The 19,300-nt window shown below is 62.4% G+C and overlaps 3 protein-coding genes across 4 annotated transcripts; 1 reads left to right on the top strand and 2 right to left on the bottom strand.

Annotated features, from left to right (window-relative positions):
- Positions 1–142: 142 nt before the first annotated feature.
- Positions 143–10,644, bottom strand: ABHD16A (abhydrolase domain containing 16A, phospholipase). Of its 2 annotated transcripts, none has more exons than XM_067550799.1 (20): positions 10,409–10,644; positions 8,775–8,831; positions 8,269–8,335; positions 7,791–7,877; positions 7,603–7,688; positions 7,067–7,140; positions 6,727–6,831; positions 5,869–5,983; positions 5,453–5,554; positions 5,014–5,077; positions 4,155–4,204; positions 3,902–4,025; positions 3,706–3,810; positions 2,339–2,402; positions 1,772–1,828; positions 1,529–1,591; positions 1,356–1,432; positions 1,147–1,245; positions 876–922; positions 143–555 (listed from the first exon to the last, which is right to left on the bottom strand). In XM_067550799.1, the coding sequence occupies exons 1-20, from the start codon at positions 10,538–10,540 to the stop codon at positions 472–474; spliced, it is 1,659 nt and encodes a 552-aa protein (XP_067406900.1). In that variant the 5' UTR covers positions 10,541–10,644; the 3' UTR covers positions 143–471. The 2 variants fall into 2 exon arrangements, with proteins under 2 accessions (XP_067406900.1, XP_067406901.1); XM_067550800.1 differs by having other exon boundaries at positions 8,775–8,828.
- Positions 10,645–11,606: 962 nt separating this feature from the next.
- On the top strand, positions 11,607–13,637 carry LY6G6F (lymphocyte antigen 6 family member G6F). Its single transcript, XM_067550825.1, has 6 exons — positions 11,607–11,661; positions 12,024–12,311; positions 12,422–12,694; positions 12,869–13,016; positions 13,123–13,160; positions 13,286–13,637. Exons 1-6 carry the CDS (start codon positions 11,607–11,609, stop codon positions 13,363–13,365), a joined length of 882 nt encoding a protein of 293 aa, XP_067406926.1. The 3' UTR covers positions 13,366–13,637.
- A 2,178-nt stretch (positions 13,638–15,815) lies between these two features.
- Positions 15,816–18,563, bottom strand: LOC137154965 (sperm acrosome membrane-associated protein 4-like). Its single transcript, XM_067550812.1, has 3 exons — positions 18,373–18,563; positions 16,213–16,326; positions 15,816–16,119 (listed from the first exon to the last, which is right to left on the bottom strand). Exons 1-3 carry the CDS (start codon positions 18,422–18,424, stop codon positions 15,911–15,913), a joined length of 375 nt encoding a protein of 124 aa, XP_067406913.1. The 5' UTR covers positions 18,425–18,563; the 3' UTR covers positions 15,816–15,910.
- Between the last annotated feature and the right edge of the window lie 737 nt (positions 18,564–19,300).

Genomic DNA, 19,300 nt, shown 5'->3' with positions numbered 1-19,300 from the left:
ATGCTGATTCATGCTGGGGCCTGCGGCAGGGAGTTCCCCAGGCTAACGAGGTGCAGGCATCCACTCCCAGGGGGCTCAGAACCTGGCGTGGGGAGGTGGGGGGGCAACAAGGCCAAATCGCGCCCGCGGTGATTTGCCCATGTGCAGTAGCTGGGAGTTCCCCAGGATCCCATGGGGCTGGGCTGAAGCAGCTGCCAGGATGTCCCCTGCTGGAGGAAACCGGGCCCCCTGTGGCGCAGCGCCCCCGCTGGCCAGGGCTTGCCCCCCAGAGCTGGCCGCATCGCCGCAGACACACGGAGCCGTAGTACAAAAAATACCTTCTTTACTGTTACCATCTGCAGGGCAGGGGGGCGGGGGCAGATTTACAGCGTGCGGGGGGGGCGGGGGTCACACGGCGCGGGGGGGGGACCCGCTCCCTGTAAAACAGACCGACGGGGGGGAAGTGCCATCGGGGGAGGGGCGGCCCCCCAGCTACAAGGCCCAGGGCAGGCGGAAGTGGTGGGGCGGCAGCGGGGCGCAGTGCGTCGCCTCGAAGTTCTGCAGGTGCTGCCGGGCCTGGGGGCAGAGGGGGGCAGTTAGTGGGGGGAAGGGGGGGACCCCGCCAGCCCCTGCTCTAGCCACTAGGCCCCCCACCCCCTCCCAGAGCCGGGCAGAGAACCCAGGCGTCCGGGCTCTCATCCCCACCCCCGCTGTACCCACTAGGCTCCCCCCTTCGTAGAGCCAGGCTCCCGGCCCCCCCACCCTAGCCACCAGACCCCTCCCCCGCCCTTCCCGAGCCAGGGAGAGAACCCAGGTGTCCGGGCGCCCCCACACCCCTCCCCCGCTCTGACCCCTAGCCCCCCAGGGCAGGAGGGTATATGGGGGGGGTCACTCACCAGGAACAGGGCCAGCTGCCGGCGCCCCTCGGGCGTCATGTCGTCCCCTGCGGGGGGGGGGGGGAAGAGGTCAAAGGTCAGGCAGAGACGACCCCTCCCCTTGATTTCAGCTCCACCCCCATCTTCCCATTGGATGATTCCCTTCCCAAACCCCCCCCCCCCCCAGCCCCACTGGCCACTGCCCCACCACTAAAGCTTCCCCAGCCACCCCATTGGCCAATTCTCACTCCCCCGCCCCCCCCCCCCAACCGACCCCCCCCCCGCCACTCACCCACGGACCAGGGGAAGCGGTCGCCGTGCTCGGCCCTGTACGATCTCAGCACCGACAGGCACCAGTCGTCGTCCACCTCGTAGGTGCTGTACACGGCGGCTGCAGGGAGGGGGCTGATTACCAGGGGGAGGGGGCTGGGGGGGCCCAGGACGCCTGGGTTCTCCCCCGGCTCGGGGCGGGCAGCAGGGTTTAGGGGTTAGCGCATTTACCTTCCTCCGTGGCGCTGGCAGCTTCCAGCCACTGCCGAACAACTCGCACCCCCTCCTCAGCCATCACCTTGGGGTACCTGCCATGGGGGGGCGGAGAGGGGGCGTTAGAGATACGTGCCCCTCGCTCCCAAACCGTGGCCCCCCCAGCCGCTAGCGGGGCCCCCCAAACTCACCGGTGCTGGAGGAGTTTCAGCAGCAGGTCATTGCCCCTGTTTGACATTATATCTTCTGGGACCCTAGAGGACGCCAACAGGGGGCCACAGTTAAGGGTATTTTCCAGGCTGGTTGGTGACACGAGTTTGACCGTCCTCTGAATACTTTATACTGCCCCCTAGACCCCCAGAATCCTGCTCCCCCTCCTAGAGTCCTGGCTCCCAGACCCCCGCTTTAACCACTAGACCCCCCGCTTTGCTCACGTGGTTGTGATGATTTCATCCTTCGTTCTTCTGACCAGCAGCACGGGGCCCTGGTACCTGGGGACGCAAAGGAAGAGAAATTAATGGTGAAGTGAGGCTGTGGGTGTGGCACGCGGGGGGGGGGGGGAGAATTTACTCCCCCCGTCCCCAGTGAGAGATTTCACTGCCAGCAACGAGTCCTGAGGGTTATTGGTGAGGGCCATGGCGGTGGCTGGATTCACCAAGGGATCCTGTTAACCTGTGGGACTCCCGGCCGCGTGACGGCGACTTTGGCACCTGCTGGGATTCAGGAATAGGGTTGGGACTTCGAAATGGGTTTTCCACTGGGCCACATGCGACCAGGCCCAAGGGCGGGACGAGTGGGACAGGAGCCTGAAATCATGCTGCAGGGAGTCCCGCAGGTGATCAGTGCAGCCAAGAGCCTAGCAGGGGCCGGGTGCGCAGGTCTGGCTTCGGGGGGAGGTTTATAACCGCAAGTTGTGATCCGGGGCTGGGTTTTTATTAGCTGAAGGCTGAAGAGCCCCACCCTTCGAACCCAGCACCCCATGCCTCGGTTCCCCTCTTTACCGGCAAAGCTGCTCACTGTTGTTCAAGTTCAGATGCTGCCTCACCGTCCGGGTGACCAGCCCCCCTGTGATACAAAGGGTTTGGGAGGAATTAGAACGAAGAACAAGCCTTCAACTGAGTGTTCCCCACCCACCAAAACGCCCGCTGGTGTTTTGACAACACACCGCAGGATAAATAGGTTCCGCTTCCAAACAGGTGCCATCTAGAACATGAGTTGCAACAGCAATTTGAAAAAATTCAGGCGGATTTAGTCAAGACTGGCTGGGCTTTACTCCTAAAAGATCCGCTCAGAAGCGAATTCAGCCGCCGTCTATGGGCTGGGTTATGCAAGAGGCCAGCTTAGATGACCACACCGCTCCTTCAGCTATGATCTCTAAGGAGCAAAGAGACAGCTCCGAGGGTCCTAGGCAGCTGCTGTGCAGTCCCGAACACGAGCTGCAACAAATAGTGTCTGCAGAGTAAGAGAGCAAATCGATCTAGCCCTCTGTGGCACTGATTTGCCTCCCAGCAGGTTCCATATAGAACATCAATTGCAACAGTGATATTTTACAAGCGCGAATGCCAGGTAAGGCAATCTAACCAGCGGCAGTGCCATACTGACCAATAGTTGCAACAGTTATTAAACGTTAACCTCTACGTCTTACACTGTGCATTTCTAGGATCTCAAAGAGCTTTACAAAGGAGACCAGTACCATCATCTCATTCTTACATATAGGGGAACTGAGACACAGAATGATGACATCACCAAGCAGGCCAGTGAGAGGTGGAAATAAAACCCGTGTCCCCTCTGAGTGCAATGCTCTATCCACTAGGCCACACTGCCTCTTGGAGAGATCAGTGCAGTCTAGCCCCGCAGTGGAGCTGTTCTGCCACCAAGCAGGTGCAATATAGAACTTCAGTTGCAACAGTGATTGTATCTTGCATCTAGACAGCAAACAATGAGCGTTGAGTTTAAAGCGGCTCGTCTTTAACAAGTGGTAGATCTAACCAGAGGCAGGCACTAGGGCCAGCTCCATCTGAAGACAGGTGCCAGATAAAACATGAGTTGCAACAGTGCCAGGGTTCTGTACTTGTATGAAAGCAAGGCTGTGCTGGGAACTGGTGATCTGATCTCTCTCTACCCAGCCAGGGCCATGTCTCACTGCAGGTGCGGGATATAACACTGGTTGCAACAGGAATGATGGAATGATCCATTTTCCACCAGGGGGAACCTCCTACCCCCCCCCACAGCTAATGGAACCTCTCTCCAGGGAGAGAAAGCTAGGCCCTACCCAGCCCCTCATAATGAAGGCTTCCTCCTCTTCCGCAGCCAATTGGGTTTCCGCATCCCTAGAGCTGAACCATGTGAGCAGGGGGGTGTCACTTACTGCAGCTGTCCGGCATCACCTTGAGTGCCAGGGGAACCAGGTCGTCAAAGGAGGCGTCCAGCACCAGGGCGCTGATGTCTGGGTATGACATGGCCGCCCACGTGGCTGCAGGAGAGGGTGTCAGCGTGTCAGCGGGGGGAGGGGAACCTGTCCCCCCTCCACGCCCTCCCCCGCACGTGGTCCCTCCCACTGGTACCTGTGAAGCCCCCGATGGACCAGGCGTACACCACGATGTCCTCGGGCAGGAAGCCCAGGCGGTGGATGGCGTATTGCATCACCACATCCATGGCGTTGGCCTCATTCTGTGGCAGGGGCACGCCCTGTGGGGGTGGGGGAGGACTGGGAGTTAGAGGAGGGGGTGGGGGGAGAGCTGGGAGCCAGGACTCCTGGGTTCTATAAACTCCTGGAGCTTGTGTCTAATCCCCGCCCCTGGGGACCGTCAGACTCACCGTGCTGCCAGCGAAGCCGGGGTGGTTCCATCCGAGCACCGAGTAGCCGGCTGGGAAGGAGAAGCGGGGGAGGGGCGGGGGGTTAATGAGTGGCCAAGTGCAGCAGGGAGAGAGCCCACTGGACAGGTGCTAGAGAGATCATCAGTTGCAACAATGTGCGGGGAGCCGACGGCCAGTTCCACCGAGTGGAGGGGTGGCGTAAGAGGGACACAGCTCACCCCCTTTTACCCCGGGGTTTGGGACAACCCCCCCCCCGCAAAATGGATAGGGGGACGGGGAAAAGGGTGGCAGCACCAGCCTCCTCCCCAAGGGAAATGGATCCTTCCCAACGCACCCCACCCGACACAGAAAAATGGACTGGTTCAAAGAAAGGTTACTTGATTCCAGCACCCCCATCCTGAACAGCGATATGGGTTAATTGAAATAGGACCATCCCACCCCCTCTCGAATGGAGTGGCCTAATCTGGACAGTGCCATTCCTCCTCTCCCCCTTCCCCCCCAAGTGGATTAGCCTCAACCAACAGTCCCATTCTGCTCCCCCAACATGTCTCCCAACGAAAAGTGGATTGATCCAAATGGGGCGGCCCCAACCTGTTCCCCCCGCATGCAAGAAATGGATGGGTCCAAAGGCAGCCCCTCCAACCTCTGTCCTAAGCCACGCCTGGAAGCACAGGAATGGACTGATCCAAAGGGAGACCCCCGCAGCCCCCACCCCCATTCAGAGCAGGCATTGCCCAAAAGCTGTGAAAACCCCCCCCCATACAGAGAAGTGGACTGATCCAAGTACAACTGTGCCCCACCCTTCCCAAAGGATTGGAATCTACCAAAATGGAGGGGCAGGGGGAACTCCAGATCGTACCATCCAGGGGGGTGGGCAGGCAGCCAACCTCATAGAATCCAGCGTTGCCTTCGCAGCAGATCACCTGGGGGGGCAGAGGGGACAATGAGGGTCCCGGCTCAACCTCAGCATGGCCTCCCCAGAAATCAGACACAGGCTGCCCCTTTGGGACCTCAGGGCGGCGTCCCTGGGCGGCTGCTCCCCAGCTGCCCCGCCCCAGAGGTGGCTGCATGTTGATGGTGAGGAAGCTGTTGCTATGCATTAAACACCCCACAGCAGCTTCAGTCCCTTTCAGGCCAGGGCCGGGAGGGGAGCTCCCGTGTCGGGGATTCGCCCCTCCCTCCCACGGGGGTCCCAGCTTTCTGCATCCAGACCCCCACCCCGTTGGCACGACCCACATTCCGGGCTCCCGGCTGGCCCAAGCCCCCTTCACCGAGGGGTGGGCGGGGCAAACCCTCACCAGCTTCTTGCCGTGGGGCTCGGAGCTTTCCCGACGGTCCATGAACATCGTGTCGATTTCGTTGCCATCGCAGGCGACCAGCTTGGCTCGCTTCCCGTTGTACTGCGCCACCGGGAGACATTGGAGCAGGGTGAAAACCGGAACGTCAGGACGCCTGGGTTCTCTCCCTGGCTCTGGGTGGGGCGTGGGGTCTAGTGGTTAGAGCGGGGGTTGGGGGGCTAGGAACCAGGACTCCTGGATTCCATCAGCTAGATGGAGAGTAGGGTCCAGTGGTTACACAGGGGGGGCTGCGAGCCAGGACTCCTGGGTTCTGTCCCCTGCTCTGGGAGGGAGTGGGGTCTAGTGGTTACAGTGTGTGTGTGGAGGGGGACCTGCTGGGAACCAGGACTCCTGGGTTCTGCCCCCCTGGGACTCACCTCCTCCACCAGGCGGGCCTGGCCCTGCAGCAGCATGGGCATGACGGCCTTCTGCAGCAGGTAGACAGAGCCGGGGTACAGGACCCGGCGCCCGAACGTGTGCGCCACAACGTAGCTGGGGGGCAGAGGGAGGTGGGTGGGTCAGGGCAGTGCTGGCTGGGAAGGGAATCCACTCCCCCCCTCCCACCCATTCTCCAGACAACCCAGGGGATCTATTTACAGTGGGATGGGGATGAAGGTCACATGATGTGCCTCCCCAGCCAATCAGCATCTTGGATCTGCAGGCCCAATGGCCTGAAAGTCCCTCCTCCCACTTACCCCCAGCCAATAGGCAGTGAAGGGCCCTCCAGCCAATCAGAAGGCAAGATTCCCTCCACTCCCCACCCCCAAAGCTGCCACCCCCTCAACCAACCAGAAGCCGCCGAGTTCATCCTCCTCAGCCAATCAGCAGCCAGGATCTCCTCCGACATTCCAAGCCCCACCTCCCACCCAATAGCCAATCAGCATCCTCCTTGCTCAGCTTTTTAGAAGCACCATGGCCCGCTCGCCAGTCCCGTGGCCAATCAGCAGACAGGACCCCTCCATCAGCATTCCAAAACCACGCCCCCCTCCATCCAGCCAGCCAATCAGCATGCAGGAGACCCCCCCCATACTCCAGTTTCCCCACCCATCCATTCCCTCTGGCCTATCAGTACCAAGGAGTTCTCTCTGCCTGTCCCCCCCCCCATTTCCCACAATGCCTTGGGACCTGCCCTGGCTTCGAGATCCCCTCCCAGCATGCTGCACCCCTCCTTCCAGCCAATGGGAGCCCAGGATGCGGCTAAGCCCCTCCCCCAGGTGCGAGGGGGTGGAGCTGACCTGGCGATCTGGCAGGGCAGCTTCCGGATGGCGTGGAGGAAGCCGCTGGTGGCGCTCCGGTGTCGGGGCTCCGGCCGCAGCAGCGAGATGCCCCGGGAGTCCGACCTGCAGGGGGCAGAACGGGGGGGGGGGGCTTACCGCGGGGGAGGGGTTGGGAGCTAGGATGCCTGGGTCCTCTCCCAGCTCTGCCAAGAGAGTGGGGACTAGTGGTCAGAGTGGGGGGGGGGGGTTGGGAACCTGGATGCCTGGGTTCTCTCCCCGGCTCTGGGAAGGGAGTGGGGTCTAGTGGTTACAGCAGGGGAGGGGGGGCTGTGAGCCTGGGTTCTCTCCCCGCACCCACCGGCTAGAGGCCTCGTCCCAGCGGAAGTCCACGGGCCAGCTCCGGAAGTCGAAGTTGTAGCTGGCAAGTTTCTTCTGCCCCCAGGAGAGAGAAAGAAACGAGGGTGAGGGAGGGAGGGGTGCACCCAGCCCCGCCCCAAATTCCAGCTGCTCAGCCCCCCCTCCCCCCCCGCATGGCTGCACATCAGCACCCCCTGCTGCCCAGGAGCTGCTATGGCAGGTGAGCTCAGGTCCCAAGGGGCTCTGAACCCCCACGGGGCGGGTGGGGACCACTGAGCACCATGGGAGAGATGGGGCAGGAGCAAGGGACCATGGGAGATATGGTAGGGCTGGCCCCGGAGCATCATGGGAGGCCATGGGGGGCAGCAGAGGCAGGAGGGGCCACTATGGGAGGGGCAGAAAAGCATCCTGGGTAAAGGGCTCGCGGGAGCCGGCTGCAAGGCCCCTGGGAGCCAGCCAGGGCACAGCAGCGGAGGATCACAGGAGGCAGCTCCCCTCCTCCCCCCCCAGGACCTCTTTAGGGGGGCCCCCCCATACCTTGATTTCAGGGGTGCCGAGGCGGTGGCTGTCCTCCAGGATGGTGATGAACTGGATGTAATGGGGGTTGGTCCAGCGCCCAATGCCTGTGACACGGACAGGGCATTAGACCCGGCGGGGTACCCAGGGCGAGAACCCAGGCGTCCGGGCTCCCAGCCCCGCCCTAACCACTAGCCCCACCTCCTCACCTCTCAGGCAGGCGACCCCGGCCAAAAGGAGCAGCATGGTCCCCGCGTAGTGCGAGAAAGGAACCACCTTCGACATGGTCAGGTATCCTGCAGGGGGTTGAGAGGCAAAGGTGGGAGTCAGCTTGGGGCGGTGCTGCCACCTCTGGGGCGGGACAGCGGGGTCACAGCCGCACATAACACTGCCCAGGGACGGCTCATCTGGCGCGAGCTGCAGCCAGCTCTGGGGTGGGGTCTGGCAGTAGCCCAGTGAGACGGCTGGAGTTTGGGACAGGAAGTGAAGGGGAAATGGCGGATGTGATGATAACATTAGAGCGGGATGTTTAAGGGAGGCAGAATTGGGATTTCAGCAGGGGCCAGAGGAGAGCCTCCTGCTGTAACCCTGCGCTTCCAGCAGCACAGCGCCCCCTAGTGCCAGCCCTGACGGCCAGGGAGAGCACCCCCCACTGCCCCCTGCTCCCGGCGGCACAGCACCTCCTACCTTTCCGGTACAGGTAGAACAGCGCCAGGGGTGAAGTGTAGTAGGAAATGGACCAGAGCACAGACGCCTGCGAGGGTGAGAAGCCAGAGTCAGGAGGATGAAACAGCCAATACCACCCCCCCCCTGGACGCCTGGGTTCTAGCCCCAGCAGTGGAAGGGAAGTGGGGCCTAGTGAGTAGAGCAGGGGGGCTGGGAGTCCAGACGCCTGGGTTCTAGCCAAGCTCTGGGCGGGGAGTGGGGACTAGTGGTTAGAGCAGGGCAGGCTGGGAGCCCGGATGCCTGGGTTCTGGCACCCCCAGCAGGGCAGGGGTCGGCGGCTGCCGTAGGGTCACCGTACCTAACCAAGCCAGGTGTGGGCTGGGATTAGACACTGCACAGAGCGAGTCGCGCTTCCCTGCAGTGGCTGCTTACAGAGGAGACGGGCGTCTAGTGGTTAAAGCTGAGGGGGAGGGGGCCTGGATCCCACTGAGCACCCCAGCCTGACCCGGCGGCGCAGGGGGACTCACCAAGGCCAGGATGCTGTCGGCGTGTTTCTCCAGCGTCCGCGGCTGGTAGTACGACTCCTGGCGGGAGAAACCCCCCCGTCATTTCGAGCCCCCCGTGGGGGTCAGGCCGAGGGAAACGCCGGGAGTTAAACCCCCCAAGTTTGATTGGGGCGGGGGGAGCAAAGCCAGCTGCAGCCCAGTGGGGATCCCCATCCTGCCACCAAGCTGCTGTGGCTCGGCTAGGAGAGGGGGCATCAAGCCTGGCCAAGCTGCCACCCCCGCCCCCATCCCCATCAGAGGGACACGGCTGCCATTATGGCGCGGTCACCTCCAGGGCGACGCCAACCCAGCGCCTCAGGGACAAGGTGGCCATCTTGGGGAGGCCACGTGGGGGGGTCACGCTGCCCCGATGCTGCCTGAGGGGGCGCAGCAGCAGCCATATTGGAGGCCCGCCAGCCAGGCACCATGGCGACCATTTTGGCGATGGCGCCGTGGCGGACATTTTGGCGATGGCACACACTGGGGTCACACCAACCGGGCGCCTATACCAAAATGGCCACTGTGGCACCATCCCAGAGGCACCGGGTTGCCGTGACTCCAGTGTGGCACTGCCAAAATGGTCACCATGGCGCCATTCCCCAAGGCCACACTGGAGTCACGGCAACCCGGCATCTCCGGGGTACGGCGTCATGGCAACAGGGTAAGAAGGGGAGCCAAGGTAACAGGGATATTAATGTTGGGGGGGAGGGACTGGGAGATACCATATTACATAATGGAAGGGGTAAGATGCTCCCTTTGTACTACCCCCCCCATTTTCCACAATGGTCTCACCCCAAGAGCTATCAATACACTAAGGGGGCCGAGACAGGCTATGTAGGAGACAGGTGTGGAACCTCCCCCCCCTATTTCCTACAGTGGTCTGTCCCAAGTTGATAACAATTCCCCAAGGCTTGGAAGACGTCATTCTGGATGAGGGGGGGAGTGGATTTCTCCCCCACATACACAGTGGATTGACCCATAGGGATATCAATATACTACAGGCTGGGCAATATCATGTTCGGTGCAGAGCACACCCCTCCTCTTCCACCAGGATCTCTCCTGGGGAGAAGGGGGTGACAGCATCATTATCTCAAAGGTTGGGAGAGGCCATTTCAAGTGCATCCCTCCCCCCCCCCGTGTCCTACAATGGTTTCTCCAAGGGAGTATCAATATCCAGGGGGTCTGGACGATACCATAGGATAATGGGGGGAAGATCCAGCCCTTGGGACCCCCCCCATTTCCTACAATGATCTCTCCCAAAGGGGGGGGCTTATCAAGACCATACTGCGTAAGTGAAAGGAAAGGGGGTTCAGCTCCCCAGTTTCTCGACACCCCCTCCATTTTCCACAATAGTCTCTCTCAAGAGAAGAGACTCAATACCCTGGGGCATACCATTTTGGATAACGGGGAGCAGACTAGAAAAGGCCAAATTCCTCAATTTTCCATAATGGCATCGCCCAAAGGGGTATCAAGAGCCTGGGGCTCAGAAGAGTCCATGATGGACCATGGGGGGAGCTGCCCCCTTTCCCCGCCATGGTCTTGCCCAAGCCCCCATAGAAATAACGGGAGCCCGGGCGATACCATTGCTTCCCGCGGGGGAGGGGGGGCAGACTCACCCAAGAACCATCCTGGGCGCCTGGGGGCCGCTCGGCTGCCTCGTCCCCGTCCCGGGGGGGCCTGGCCGACCCCCGCTCCCGGTAGACCCGGTAGAGCCGCGGCCCCAACACACAACTCAGCAGCTTCGCCATCTTGGGCCGGACCAAGCCGGGCGGACAAGGGGGCTGGGGAAACTCGGAGAATAGGAGCGCCACTTCCGGGTTTCCTACAGTGGCCCGGGGCGGACAAACTTAACCGGAAGATTTCAGAACGCTTCCCCCCCTCCCTCTGGGAGACGCTCTTAAAGGGCCAGGCGGCCGTTTTCTCGTCTCTCCCCCTCCCCCACACCCACCCTGCTCTTAAAGGGCCAGGCGTCCATTTCCCCCGCCCTCCAATTTACTGCTGGGGGGGGGAGGGGGGGGACAGAGAGCGTTGCCATGACTACGGCCTGGGTGCACCAACCTGGCGATACCTCCAGCGTGGGGACATGGTGGCTGCGGTGGGCGACCATTTTGGTGTCACCCTATCGGGCCGGGGCTCACGCCAACTGGGTGGGCACCCGGCAGCCATCTTGCAGGTGGCGTCAAGTAGCCCCAGGGGCGGGCACGGCGCGGCCCTGCTAGAGAGGTGCTGCCGCTCTCAGGCCAACTTGGCAGCTCTCCGCTGACGACGTGTCGGCCATCTTGGTCTGGCCATCCTGGGGTCAGGCCAAGATGGTGTCTGTGGGGTGTGTCGACCATGTTGGTATCGCCAGATCGGAGCTGGGCCAAGATGGCGTCTGTGGGGTGCGGCCACCACATTGGTGCTGCTCCGTGGGGCTCAGGCCTGCTCAATATCGTCAGGTTCAGGATGTGGCGGCCATTTTGGGGGCGCCGGCTCGAAGTGGCGCCCCTTTAGGAGAGGGATCATGGGAGCCGTTTTGCCGCCCTGCCGTGCGGCCGCCTCTGGGGCAGGGCGGCTGGTTATACGGGGATCCTTTGCCTGGCGCTGAGATGCAGCTACCTCTGGGGTGGATCATCCCCCTCCTGTTTCTCTGTCTCTCTCACTCCCTTCCCCTGGCTCCGCTGCTGCTGCGCGTCCCTGATAAGCCGGCCACTGAACCCCGAGTCACTCCGGAGACAGCTACGGCCGGGTGCATTTCGGTCTCTTCCGCCTTGGGCCGTGGAGATAGAGCCCCCAGGGTGGGGCCCCACAGACAGACCCGGCTTTTGGGGCATCATGGCGCCTGTCTGGATCCTTCTCCTTCTTCAGCTGCAACTCACCGCAGAGGAAGGTAAAAACCTGCTTTTTATCCTCCACCCCATTGGTGCCAGATAAGGGGTCCCTGTATAAACAGCCATCCCGCCCAGAGGTGGCTGCATCTCAGTGCTGGGTGAGGATCCCTGTATAAAACAGCCGCCCTGCTCCAGATGTGGCCGCATCTCAGCACCGGGTGAGATGCCCCTGTATAAACTGCCACCCTGCCCCAGAGATGGCCGCATCTCAGTGCTGGGCGAGGATCCCTGTATAACCAGTGTCCCCACCCCAGAGATGGCCGCATCTCACTATGGCACAAGGGATCCCCATATAACCAGCTGCCCCACCCCAGACTCAGCGCCCGGTCGTCTCACCCCCATGACTCCCTCTCTCCCGCAGCCGCCTACGTCCAGAAGGGGCACACACGGGAGCTGCCCTGCAGCCTGGAGCAGCCCCTGGCGGGCCAGGACGAGCTGGTCTGGTCATACCACGCCGGCGGCACCCGGGAGTCGGTGACCCTGTTCCGGGCGGTGGCGGGGCGGGTGCAGGCCAACGTGTCGGCGCGCCTGGCCCTGCTCCCCAACTTCTCCCTGCAGCTGTCGGGGGCCGAGGACAACGACACCGGGACCTACTGGTGCACGGTGCGGGGCGCAAACCAGCGCAGCTACGAACTGGCTGTGGTGACAGGTGGGTGGCGCCTGGCGCCCGGCCGTGGGGCAGGAGCCCCCCACCTCCCATTTGCCTCACGCCGTGGGGCAGACGGGAGCCCGGCCCCATCGCCTGCCTCTGCCCCGCAGGGACGCGCACGGCGCTGGCCGACCCCGCCTGCCAGCTGTTCTCCTGCGCCCTCTCGGCCCCGCTGGAGCGGGCGGCGCTGACCTGGTGGGACAACCGGCACCAGGTGCAGGACGCCAATGGGCAGGGCCGCCTCCGCCTCTTCTGGGGCCACCGGGCAGGCCTGCTCCAGGCCTGCTGGAGGAAGAGGGGGGGCGGCGAGCCCCGGGCCGGGGCCAGGCCGGGCCAGCTCCGCTGCCAGCTGAAGGACACGGTGGTCACCTTCGACCTCGCCGGTAGGGACAGGACCGGGATGCTGGGGTTACGGGGAGGCGTGACTGGGAGCCCGGATGCCTGGGTTCTTCCCCCAGCTCTGGGAGGGGAGTGGGGGCTAGTGGTTAGAGCAGAGGGGGGTTGGGAGCCCGGACGCCTGGGTTCTCTTCCTCACCCACCCCTCGTGTTTTCCCCAGGGGCAGCGAAGGAGCCCCCCATCCGCGCCAGGGGGGGATCCGCCTGTGGCTCTGCCTGGATGCCCCTGGCTGCAGGTGTGGCGCTGGAGTTCCTGCTCATCCTCGCCTTGGGGGTGGCACTGTGGAGGCAGAGGCGGCCGAACCAGGGGTAAGTGCTGGGGGGAGGGGAGCGGGGTCTAGTGGTTAGAGCCGGGGAGCCAAGACGCCTGGATCTCCTCCCTGACCTCCTGTACCCGCCCCTTTCCTCCCTGCAGGCTGGAGCTGGGTGGCCATCTGGCATGCCCCACACCCGGTAAGTGCTCTGCTGAGGCCGTGGGGTGGCAGCCCGGCCCCTCACTTGGGGGGCGGGCGGGCGGGACGGACTGTCCCCCTCTCCCCCAGGAGCTCAGGCTTTATCTCTCCTGCCTCTTATTCCAGGCCCCCCCGGGCCCAAATCGCAGCTGTACGAGAACGTGGGGCTGGACCAGTGCCCCACGCCTGCCTCCCTGCCCCCCTGAGCTAGCCAGCGCCCCCCACAGGATGGGGGCGGAGCCTCCCTGGGGCTTCTCGCAGCGGGACGAGCAAAGGGCTGGAAGAGGAACCCAGGCATCCTGGCCGCCCCCCGCCCCACGGGGGCTGCGGTGACTGATGGGGGTCAGAGCTGGGAATAAAGGAGAATGGAGCCGAGTGTGTGACGGGCGTGTGGGGCTGGGGGGAGTGACACAACGCAAGAGAACACACAACTACACACCCCCACAACACGCGCGCGCACACACGGGACTGTGACACACACACACGACACACACCCCCAGAAACCACACGTGCACACACACCACCACACACATACACAATGAGACTGACACAACCACACACATACGTGCACACACACACACAATGACACACACACAAGACTGTGACACACCCTGCACAAACCACACGCACACACCACCACCCACACACACACCTCCCCCACAAACCACACACACAGAATGAGACTTTGATGCAATCAATCACACACACACACACACACCCTAATGCAATGATGCACACAGCGAGACTCACAGTGACACGCCCACAACTACACAAGAGCCAGACACGACACAGCCACACACCCAGAGCAAGACACTAACACAATCACGTACACATGAAGACACAGACATTAACACAATCGCATCCCCCGCAGAGAACCAAACAAACAAGCACACGCCCAGACAGGCAGACTCACACTGACACCATCACACCCAGAACACCCCCACAATGACACAGCTGCACCGAGGCCCACCCGCCCCCCCAGTCGTCACACCCCACACCCCAGCGTAACACTCTTTCTACACAATGTGCCTAGTGTGGGATCACTGGAAAACGACACCCCGGGGAGCCATGCACAGCAACAACCGATGCGACATCACAACTCCCCGGTCCCGTGTGGGTCGCACATGCTCTGTGCCCCGCAGGCTGGGGAGCGGCTCTAAAGGAAGCAATGAGCTCGTGCCTCAGTTTACCTGGAAGACGCAAACTGGCTCCTTGAGCCACCAAGAGGGAGACGAGGCCCCCCCATATTCCTCCCCTATATGATCCCCCTGTGTCCTGTGCCACCCCCCCCACAAACATCTCCCCACCTTGTACAAATACACACACACACAAAACACCCGACCTGTGCCCTGCACCACACACACACATAGCCTCACAAACATCCCCCCACTGCATACACACACACACACCCCCAAATATCCCCATGCAGCACAACCACAACAGGCTCCGTGTCACACTATACACACTCATACAACACCCTGTGCCCCAATCTCACATGCACACACTGTACAAACTCACCAGCACGTATCCCCCCCCCCACACACACACGGCTCCACATATCCACCTATACAATCTCACAAACACACACGCACACCCATGCAACTGCCCCGTGCCCTACTCCACACACATAAGCTGGCAGACAGACACTCACATAACAAAGCGCCATGCCGTGCCATGCCCCCACCCAGTACAAACTCACACACACACATACACAACACAAGTGCACCGCTGATCCTGCCCCCACCAGCAGGGGGCAGTGCCGAGCTGCTGGGCCATTGGGCGGGGTCGATGCTATGTTCCCGCCCCTCCGCCACCCCTGCCCAGCCACCATTGGCTGAAGAGCAGAGCCCCCTCCTTCCACCTCCAGCGGCCATCAGGTGTGGGGGCGGGGCCAGTGACCATCTGGAACCAGATGTTTGGGAGGGGGCGCAGTTGCAAGTCTGGGGCCAGATGCTCTGGGGGCGGGGGCGGGCAGGGGAAGGAACACAGAGGGGGACGGACATCTGGCCCCAGGGCATCTGTCGCCCCCGTGCGGATCCCACCCCTGGCACCAAGGGGCGCAGCAGAGCCCGCTGTCAAATGTGGGGCAGTAGGGGGATGGTGGGGGGGGCGGGGCCTCGTGCACCGTGGGCTCTGGAGGCTCTCCGGGCTGGGAAACCAGTGGCGTGGGACACAGCTGGCGCCAGACGCTTGTGGCACCGGGCGATGCGGAGGGGTTGCTGTGATAGCCAGGGTCACCAGTGGCTGCGGCGAGGGGGAGAAAGGCTAAGGGGGGCAGGGGGAGGTGCCCCTCCACTCTTTAAGGGGCACTCAGACGCCGGTGACCTTCGCCGCTCCCTCCTGGACACGCCCGTGTCATCGGGAGCCGGACAGGAGCTCCAACAGCTCGTCCTGGGGAAGGGGGCGTTTTTTGCGGGGGTCACACAAAAATGGCTGAGGCGGGCATGGGGGCGGGAGGCAGCAGTGAGGGGCACTGGCTGGGCAGCTTATCACTGCAGAACCAGGGCGGCGGGATTTGCCGTCTCTGGCCGCGCAGATCCCACCGCTACCACCAGGGCTGCGCCGATGGCAGATAACGATTTCCAATGACCCCGCAAAGGCCCCAAAGCGGGTCTCCCCTCTGGCTCCCAAGCGCCCCTTTAAGAAGAAAAGGGGCGGGGCTATTTAAAGGAATGGGCGGGCTGGATTTTTATTTTATTTTTTTTGGCCCTCCCGCCGCAACGATTTCCTCCCCCATTCCGGCGCCGGGATTTAGAGGCCCCAGCTGAGCCAGGCCCCCAGCACGGCCAGCCCCGTGGCCAGGGAGAGCTGGGCCCTGGCGCCTGCGGCCGAGTTGCAGAAGTCGCCCTCGCAGCAGCTGTAGGAGGTGACGTAGGTGACACCGGCCCAGGACGAGGTGTCGTTGCTGTTGCATTTCAGCTGGTCCACGCAGTTCTTCTTCATGATCATCTGGTGGCCGGCTGGGGCAGGGGAGAGACAGAGGGAGTGAAACCGAGGCAGATGGGAGGGGAGAGGGAACCACAGGAGCCAGGCGGAGAGAAGCGGAGAGTTACCTGCATGGCCCCGGATGGTGGCGCAGAGCTGCCCGTCCTGGCAGGCGACGGTGGTGGTATAGCAGGGGATTTTAAACACGGTGAAGTCGCATTTCAGGCACTGCAGGGCCACCCCTGGGAACAGAGAGAAAGGGGGAGACCGGATCTATCTCCTTTTGGGCTGTGGGGGGAGGGCGCAGAGCCAGCTGCAGGGATGGTGGGGACGGGATGGGGTGCCGACGCCTTGGTGCTAGAAAGGGGATCGGCGTCTCTAGCATTGGTGCCTGGAGTGGGATCTGAGACTCCAGCATTGGTGGCAGCAGTGGGCTACATAATCACAGTTTTCCATTTTGTCCTGCCCCTGTAAAAGCGGCTCGACTCCAGGCTTCGCGAGCCCCTGGCCATCTGCCGACTTTGCCCGGGGCTTGCCCGGGGCTTACCCGGCTACACTGAGCCGCCCACGCGCCCGGCTGCCGAGACGCACGCACACGACGCCCGACCCCAGAGCGCTCTTCGCAGAGAGAGGGGTGTGCGTGCAGACACAGACTCCGGCGCGTGCCACGCAGACACGAGGCAGGCGGGCGACGCACAACATGGACCCGCAAACCGCACAGCTGTGAGCAAGCCAGGAAGGCGCGCGCTGGGGTAGGAAGGGCGCGCACGAGGCCTGAAATCGAGCGTGACAGGTTAAGGCGTAAGTGGGCAGATTGGCCACGCCCAGCGTCCGGCTGGGAATTTACAACCCCACGGAAACCAGCGAGAAGAGGCGCGAATCCTGCGCACACGGAGATTTCCAAACCGGTACGGGTGTCAAACCGGCGCCAATAGCTAAAAATACCTAGCAGTGGCAGACACACAGAGCCACTGGGGTTGCAGCCTGGGCCGGGCCCCCCGGAAAAGTGTTTCCTTTCCCCCCCCAGCTCAGCGGATCCGAGGTCGTGTGGATTCGTACGCTGGCGAGGGCCGTCCCGGTCGCAAAGCAGGGGCAGCACCTCTGCCGGGGGGGGGCCACGCGCCGCCGACACACAGGGCTCAAGCGTCATGTTGTCGGGCCGAGCACAAACGTGTAACACGCACACCCCCTCCCCCCGGGTTACAAATCTCCAGGATTTGCAAAGCGCCTGAGCTCCGGACAATCGAGACGTTTCTATAAATAGCCGCAGGCCGGAGCTGCAATTTAGCCTCCATTTTTTCCTCAGTTGGGGGGTTGCAGCCTGGACCCTTCCCCCCGTGTGGGGGCCCTGCACAGACTGACAACAACAGGCACACACAACACAAACACAAGCCGAAGCCCGACAAATGCAAAACACACGGCTGTAAGCAAGGCAAAAAGGCGCACGCACGAAAAAGCCCCCGGAAGGACACGGCCACACAACACAACCACGGGCACACAACGCCCCACCGGGCCCCAGACCGGACATACCAGAGGAACAAAAACACAGAGGCGCACAAGTACAGACGACAAACACACCCGCGGGCGGGCAAACACCTGACTCCGCGCGGAGGCCGAGGTGGCCACGTGCCGGGCGACACAAGCGCGGGCTCGCACGGGCACGAAGCACGGGGCTGCGAACAACCCTGCAGGGGGAGAAAAAAGCACAAACACGTAGAGACGCACAACACGGAGCCAGCCAGAAAACACCGAACACACACACACACACACACACACACAGAGCTGGGTGTGTTTTGGCAGGAGAGATTTCAAACCATGGGGAAAAACAGCCCAGCCTGGAAAACTGGCCTCAGGTCCAAACCAAATCCACATTCCTTCCCCGTGCGCCAGGCGTGTGCGTGTGTGCGATGCACAGAAATCCCCTGGCCCGCTGGGTCCTGAATCCCCCCATCTGCTCAGGGCAAGAACCCCCCCAGGCGCCCGCTTGGAAGGGAAACTGCCCCTTTCCCCCGGGCGGGGGCAGGCGCTGACCCGAGGAGGCGACAGGGGGCATGGTGCGTTCCCAGGCGCTGGTGTGGCCCCCCCCATCCCAGAGGAAAACAAGGAAGCCAGCCCGGGCGGGGGCCTGGCTGGTTCCCAGCTGTAGTGGAGGAAAGGGAGTTGTCCACTGGAAAAGAACCCAGGCGTCCTGGCTCCCAGCCCCCCCCCTGCTCCAACCACTAGGACCCACTCCCCTGCCAGAGCCGGGCAGAGATCCCCGCTTCATGTGGGGCCGGGCGGTGGCTCACCGATCCCGACACAGCTCAGCGCGGCCAGGCAGAGGAGGAGGATTTTGCCCATGGTCGTCGGGGGTGGCCAGTGCCGGGGGCTGGAGATTGGCCTGTCCTTGGAGGGTGAATTTGCCTGACTTTGATCTGTGCCGTTATATAAAGACACAAACACAAACACACACCCGGGTGTGGCACGGCCCCGTGCCTGGGACTGCTCGAAAGGGGGGGCGAGACACATGATCCCAGAGGGGTGCTATAAATATAGCCCGCAGGAGGGTGACTCAGAGCTGGAAAGGCGAGATGGGGGAAACACACAACCCAGCTACACACACACACACACAACCCAGCTACACACACACACACACAACCCAGCCCCACCCGTAAACATGCTCAGAGAAACTCAAACTACACAGTCAGAGACCCACACCCAGAACCGCTCTCAGCTATCCAGACACATGGACGAAGACACACCAAGTGACACGCAAATGCTCACACACACACACACACACACAGAGTAACAGGTGCAAAGAGACGCACAGGGACAAATAGGCCCTTCGGCTGCAAACAAACTTGTCTAAACCCACCCACACCGACAACAGCCACAACCACAGAGACCCAGGAGATATCACACACATGGCAACCAGGGTTAAACACACACACACACACTCTCACAGTTGGAGGTTTCCCTGGGTTCTCTCCCCGGCTCTGGGAGGGCAGTGGGGTGCATTGGTTAGAACGGGGGGGTGCTGGGAGCCAGGACTCCTGGGTTCTCTCCCTGGCTCTGGAGGGGGGGTGGGGGCTGGCAGCTGAAGCCCGGGCCGGTGGTCACTGGGCGAGACTCCCCCCATGGCGGGGAGGGGCCATGATGTCACCCGTGACAACACCACCGCATGTGCGTAACCGGGATACCCGACTTCACTGCCATGGCAACGCCAAGGGGGTCACA

This window comes from Emydura macquarii, unplaced genomic scaffold, assembly GCF_026122565.2.
Source record: "Emydura macquarii macquarii isolate MOO-44397 ecotype Brisbane River unplaced genomic scaffold, CSIRO-AGI_Emac_v2 contig_1345, whole genome shotgun sequence".
NCBI lineage: Eukaryota > Metazoa > Chordata > Testudines > Chelidae > Emydura > Emydura macquarii.
The sequence above is the reverse complement of the archived record's forward strand: the minus strand, read 5'-3'. Positions and strand labels throughout refer to the sequence as shown.

What these genes read in the sequence shown, in the direction of transcription:
- ABHD16A (XM_067550799.1), bottom strand. Translation starts at nt 10,540, where the DNA reads ATGGCGAAGCTGCTGAGTTGTGTGTTGGGGCCGCGGCTCTACCGGGTC. An exon ending in GCGCCCAGGATGGTTCTTGG is followed by an intron (nt 8,832 to 10,408) that starts GTGAGTCTGCCC and finishes TTCTCCCGCCAG; the next exon opens with GAGTCGTACTACCAGCCGCG. An exon ending in CCTGCCCACCCCCCTGGATG is followed by an intron (nt 4,205 to 5,013) that starts GTACGATCTGGA and finishes TCTCCTTCCCAG; the next exon opens with CCGGCTACTCGGTGCTCGGA.
- LY6G6F (XM_067550825.1), top strand. Translation starts at nt 11,607, where the DNA reads ATGGCGCCTGTCTGGATCCTTCTCCTTCTTCAGCTGCAACTCACCGCA. An exon ending in GGTCACCTTCGACCTCGCCG is followed by an intron (nt 12,695 to 12,868) that starts GTAGGGACAGGA and finishes TGTTTTCCCCAG; the next exon opens with GGGCAGCGAAGGAGCCCCCC. An exon ending in CAGAGGCGGCCGAACCAGGG is followed by an intron (nt 13,017 to 13,122) that starts GTAAGTGCTGGG and finishes TCCTCCCTGCAG; the next exon opens with GCTGGAGCTGGGTGGCCATC.
- LOC137154965 (XM_067550812.1), bottom strand. Translation starts at nt 18,424, where the DNA reads ATGGGCAAAATCCTCCTCCTCTGCCTGGCCGCGCTGAGCTGTGTCGGG. An exon ending in GCTGAGCTGTGTCGGGATCG is followed by an intron (nt 16,327 to 18,372) that starts GTGAGCCACCGC and finishes CTCTGTTCCCAG; the next exon opens with GGGTGGCCCTGCAGTGCCTG. An exon ending in CACCATCCGGGGCCATGCAG is followed by an intron (nt 16,120 to 16,212) that starts GTAACTCTCCGC and finishes CCCCTGCCCCAG; the next exon opens with CCGGCCACCAGATGATCATG.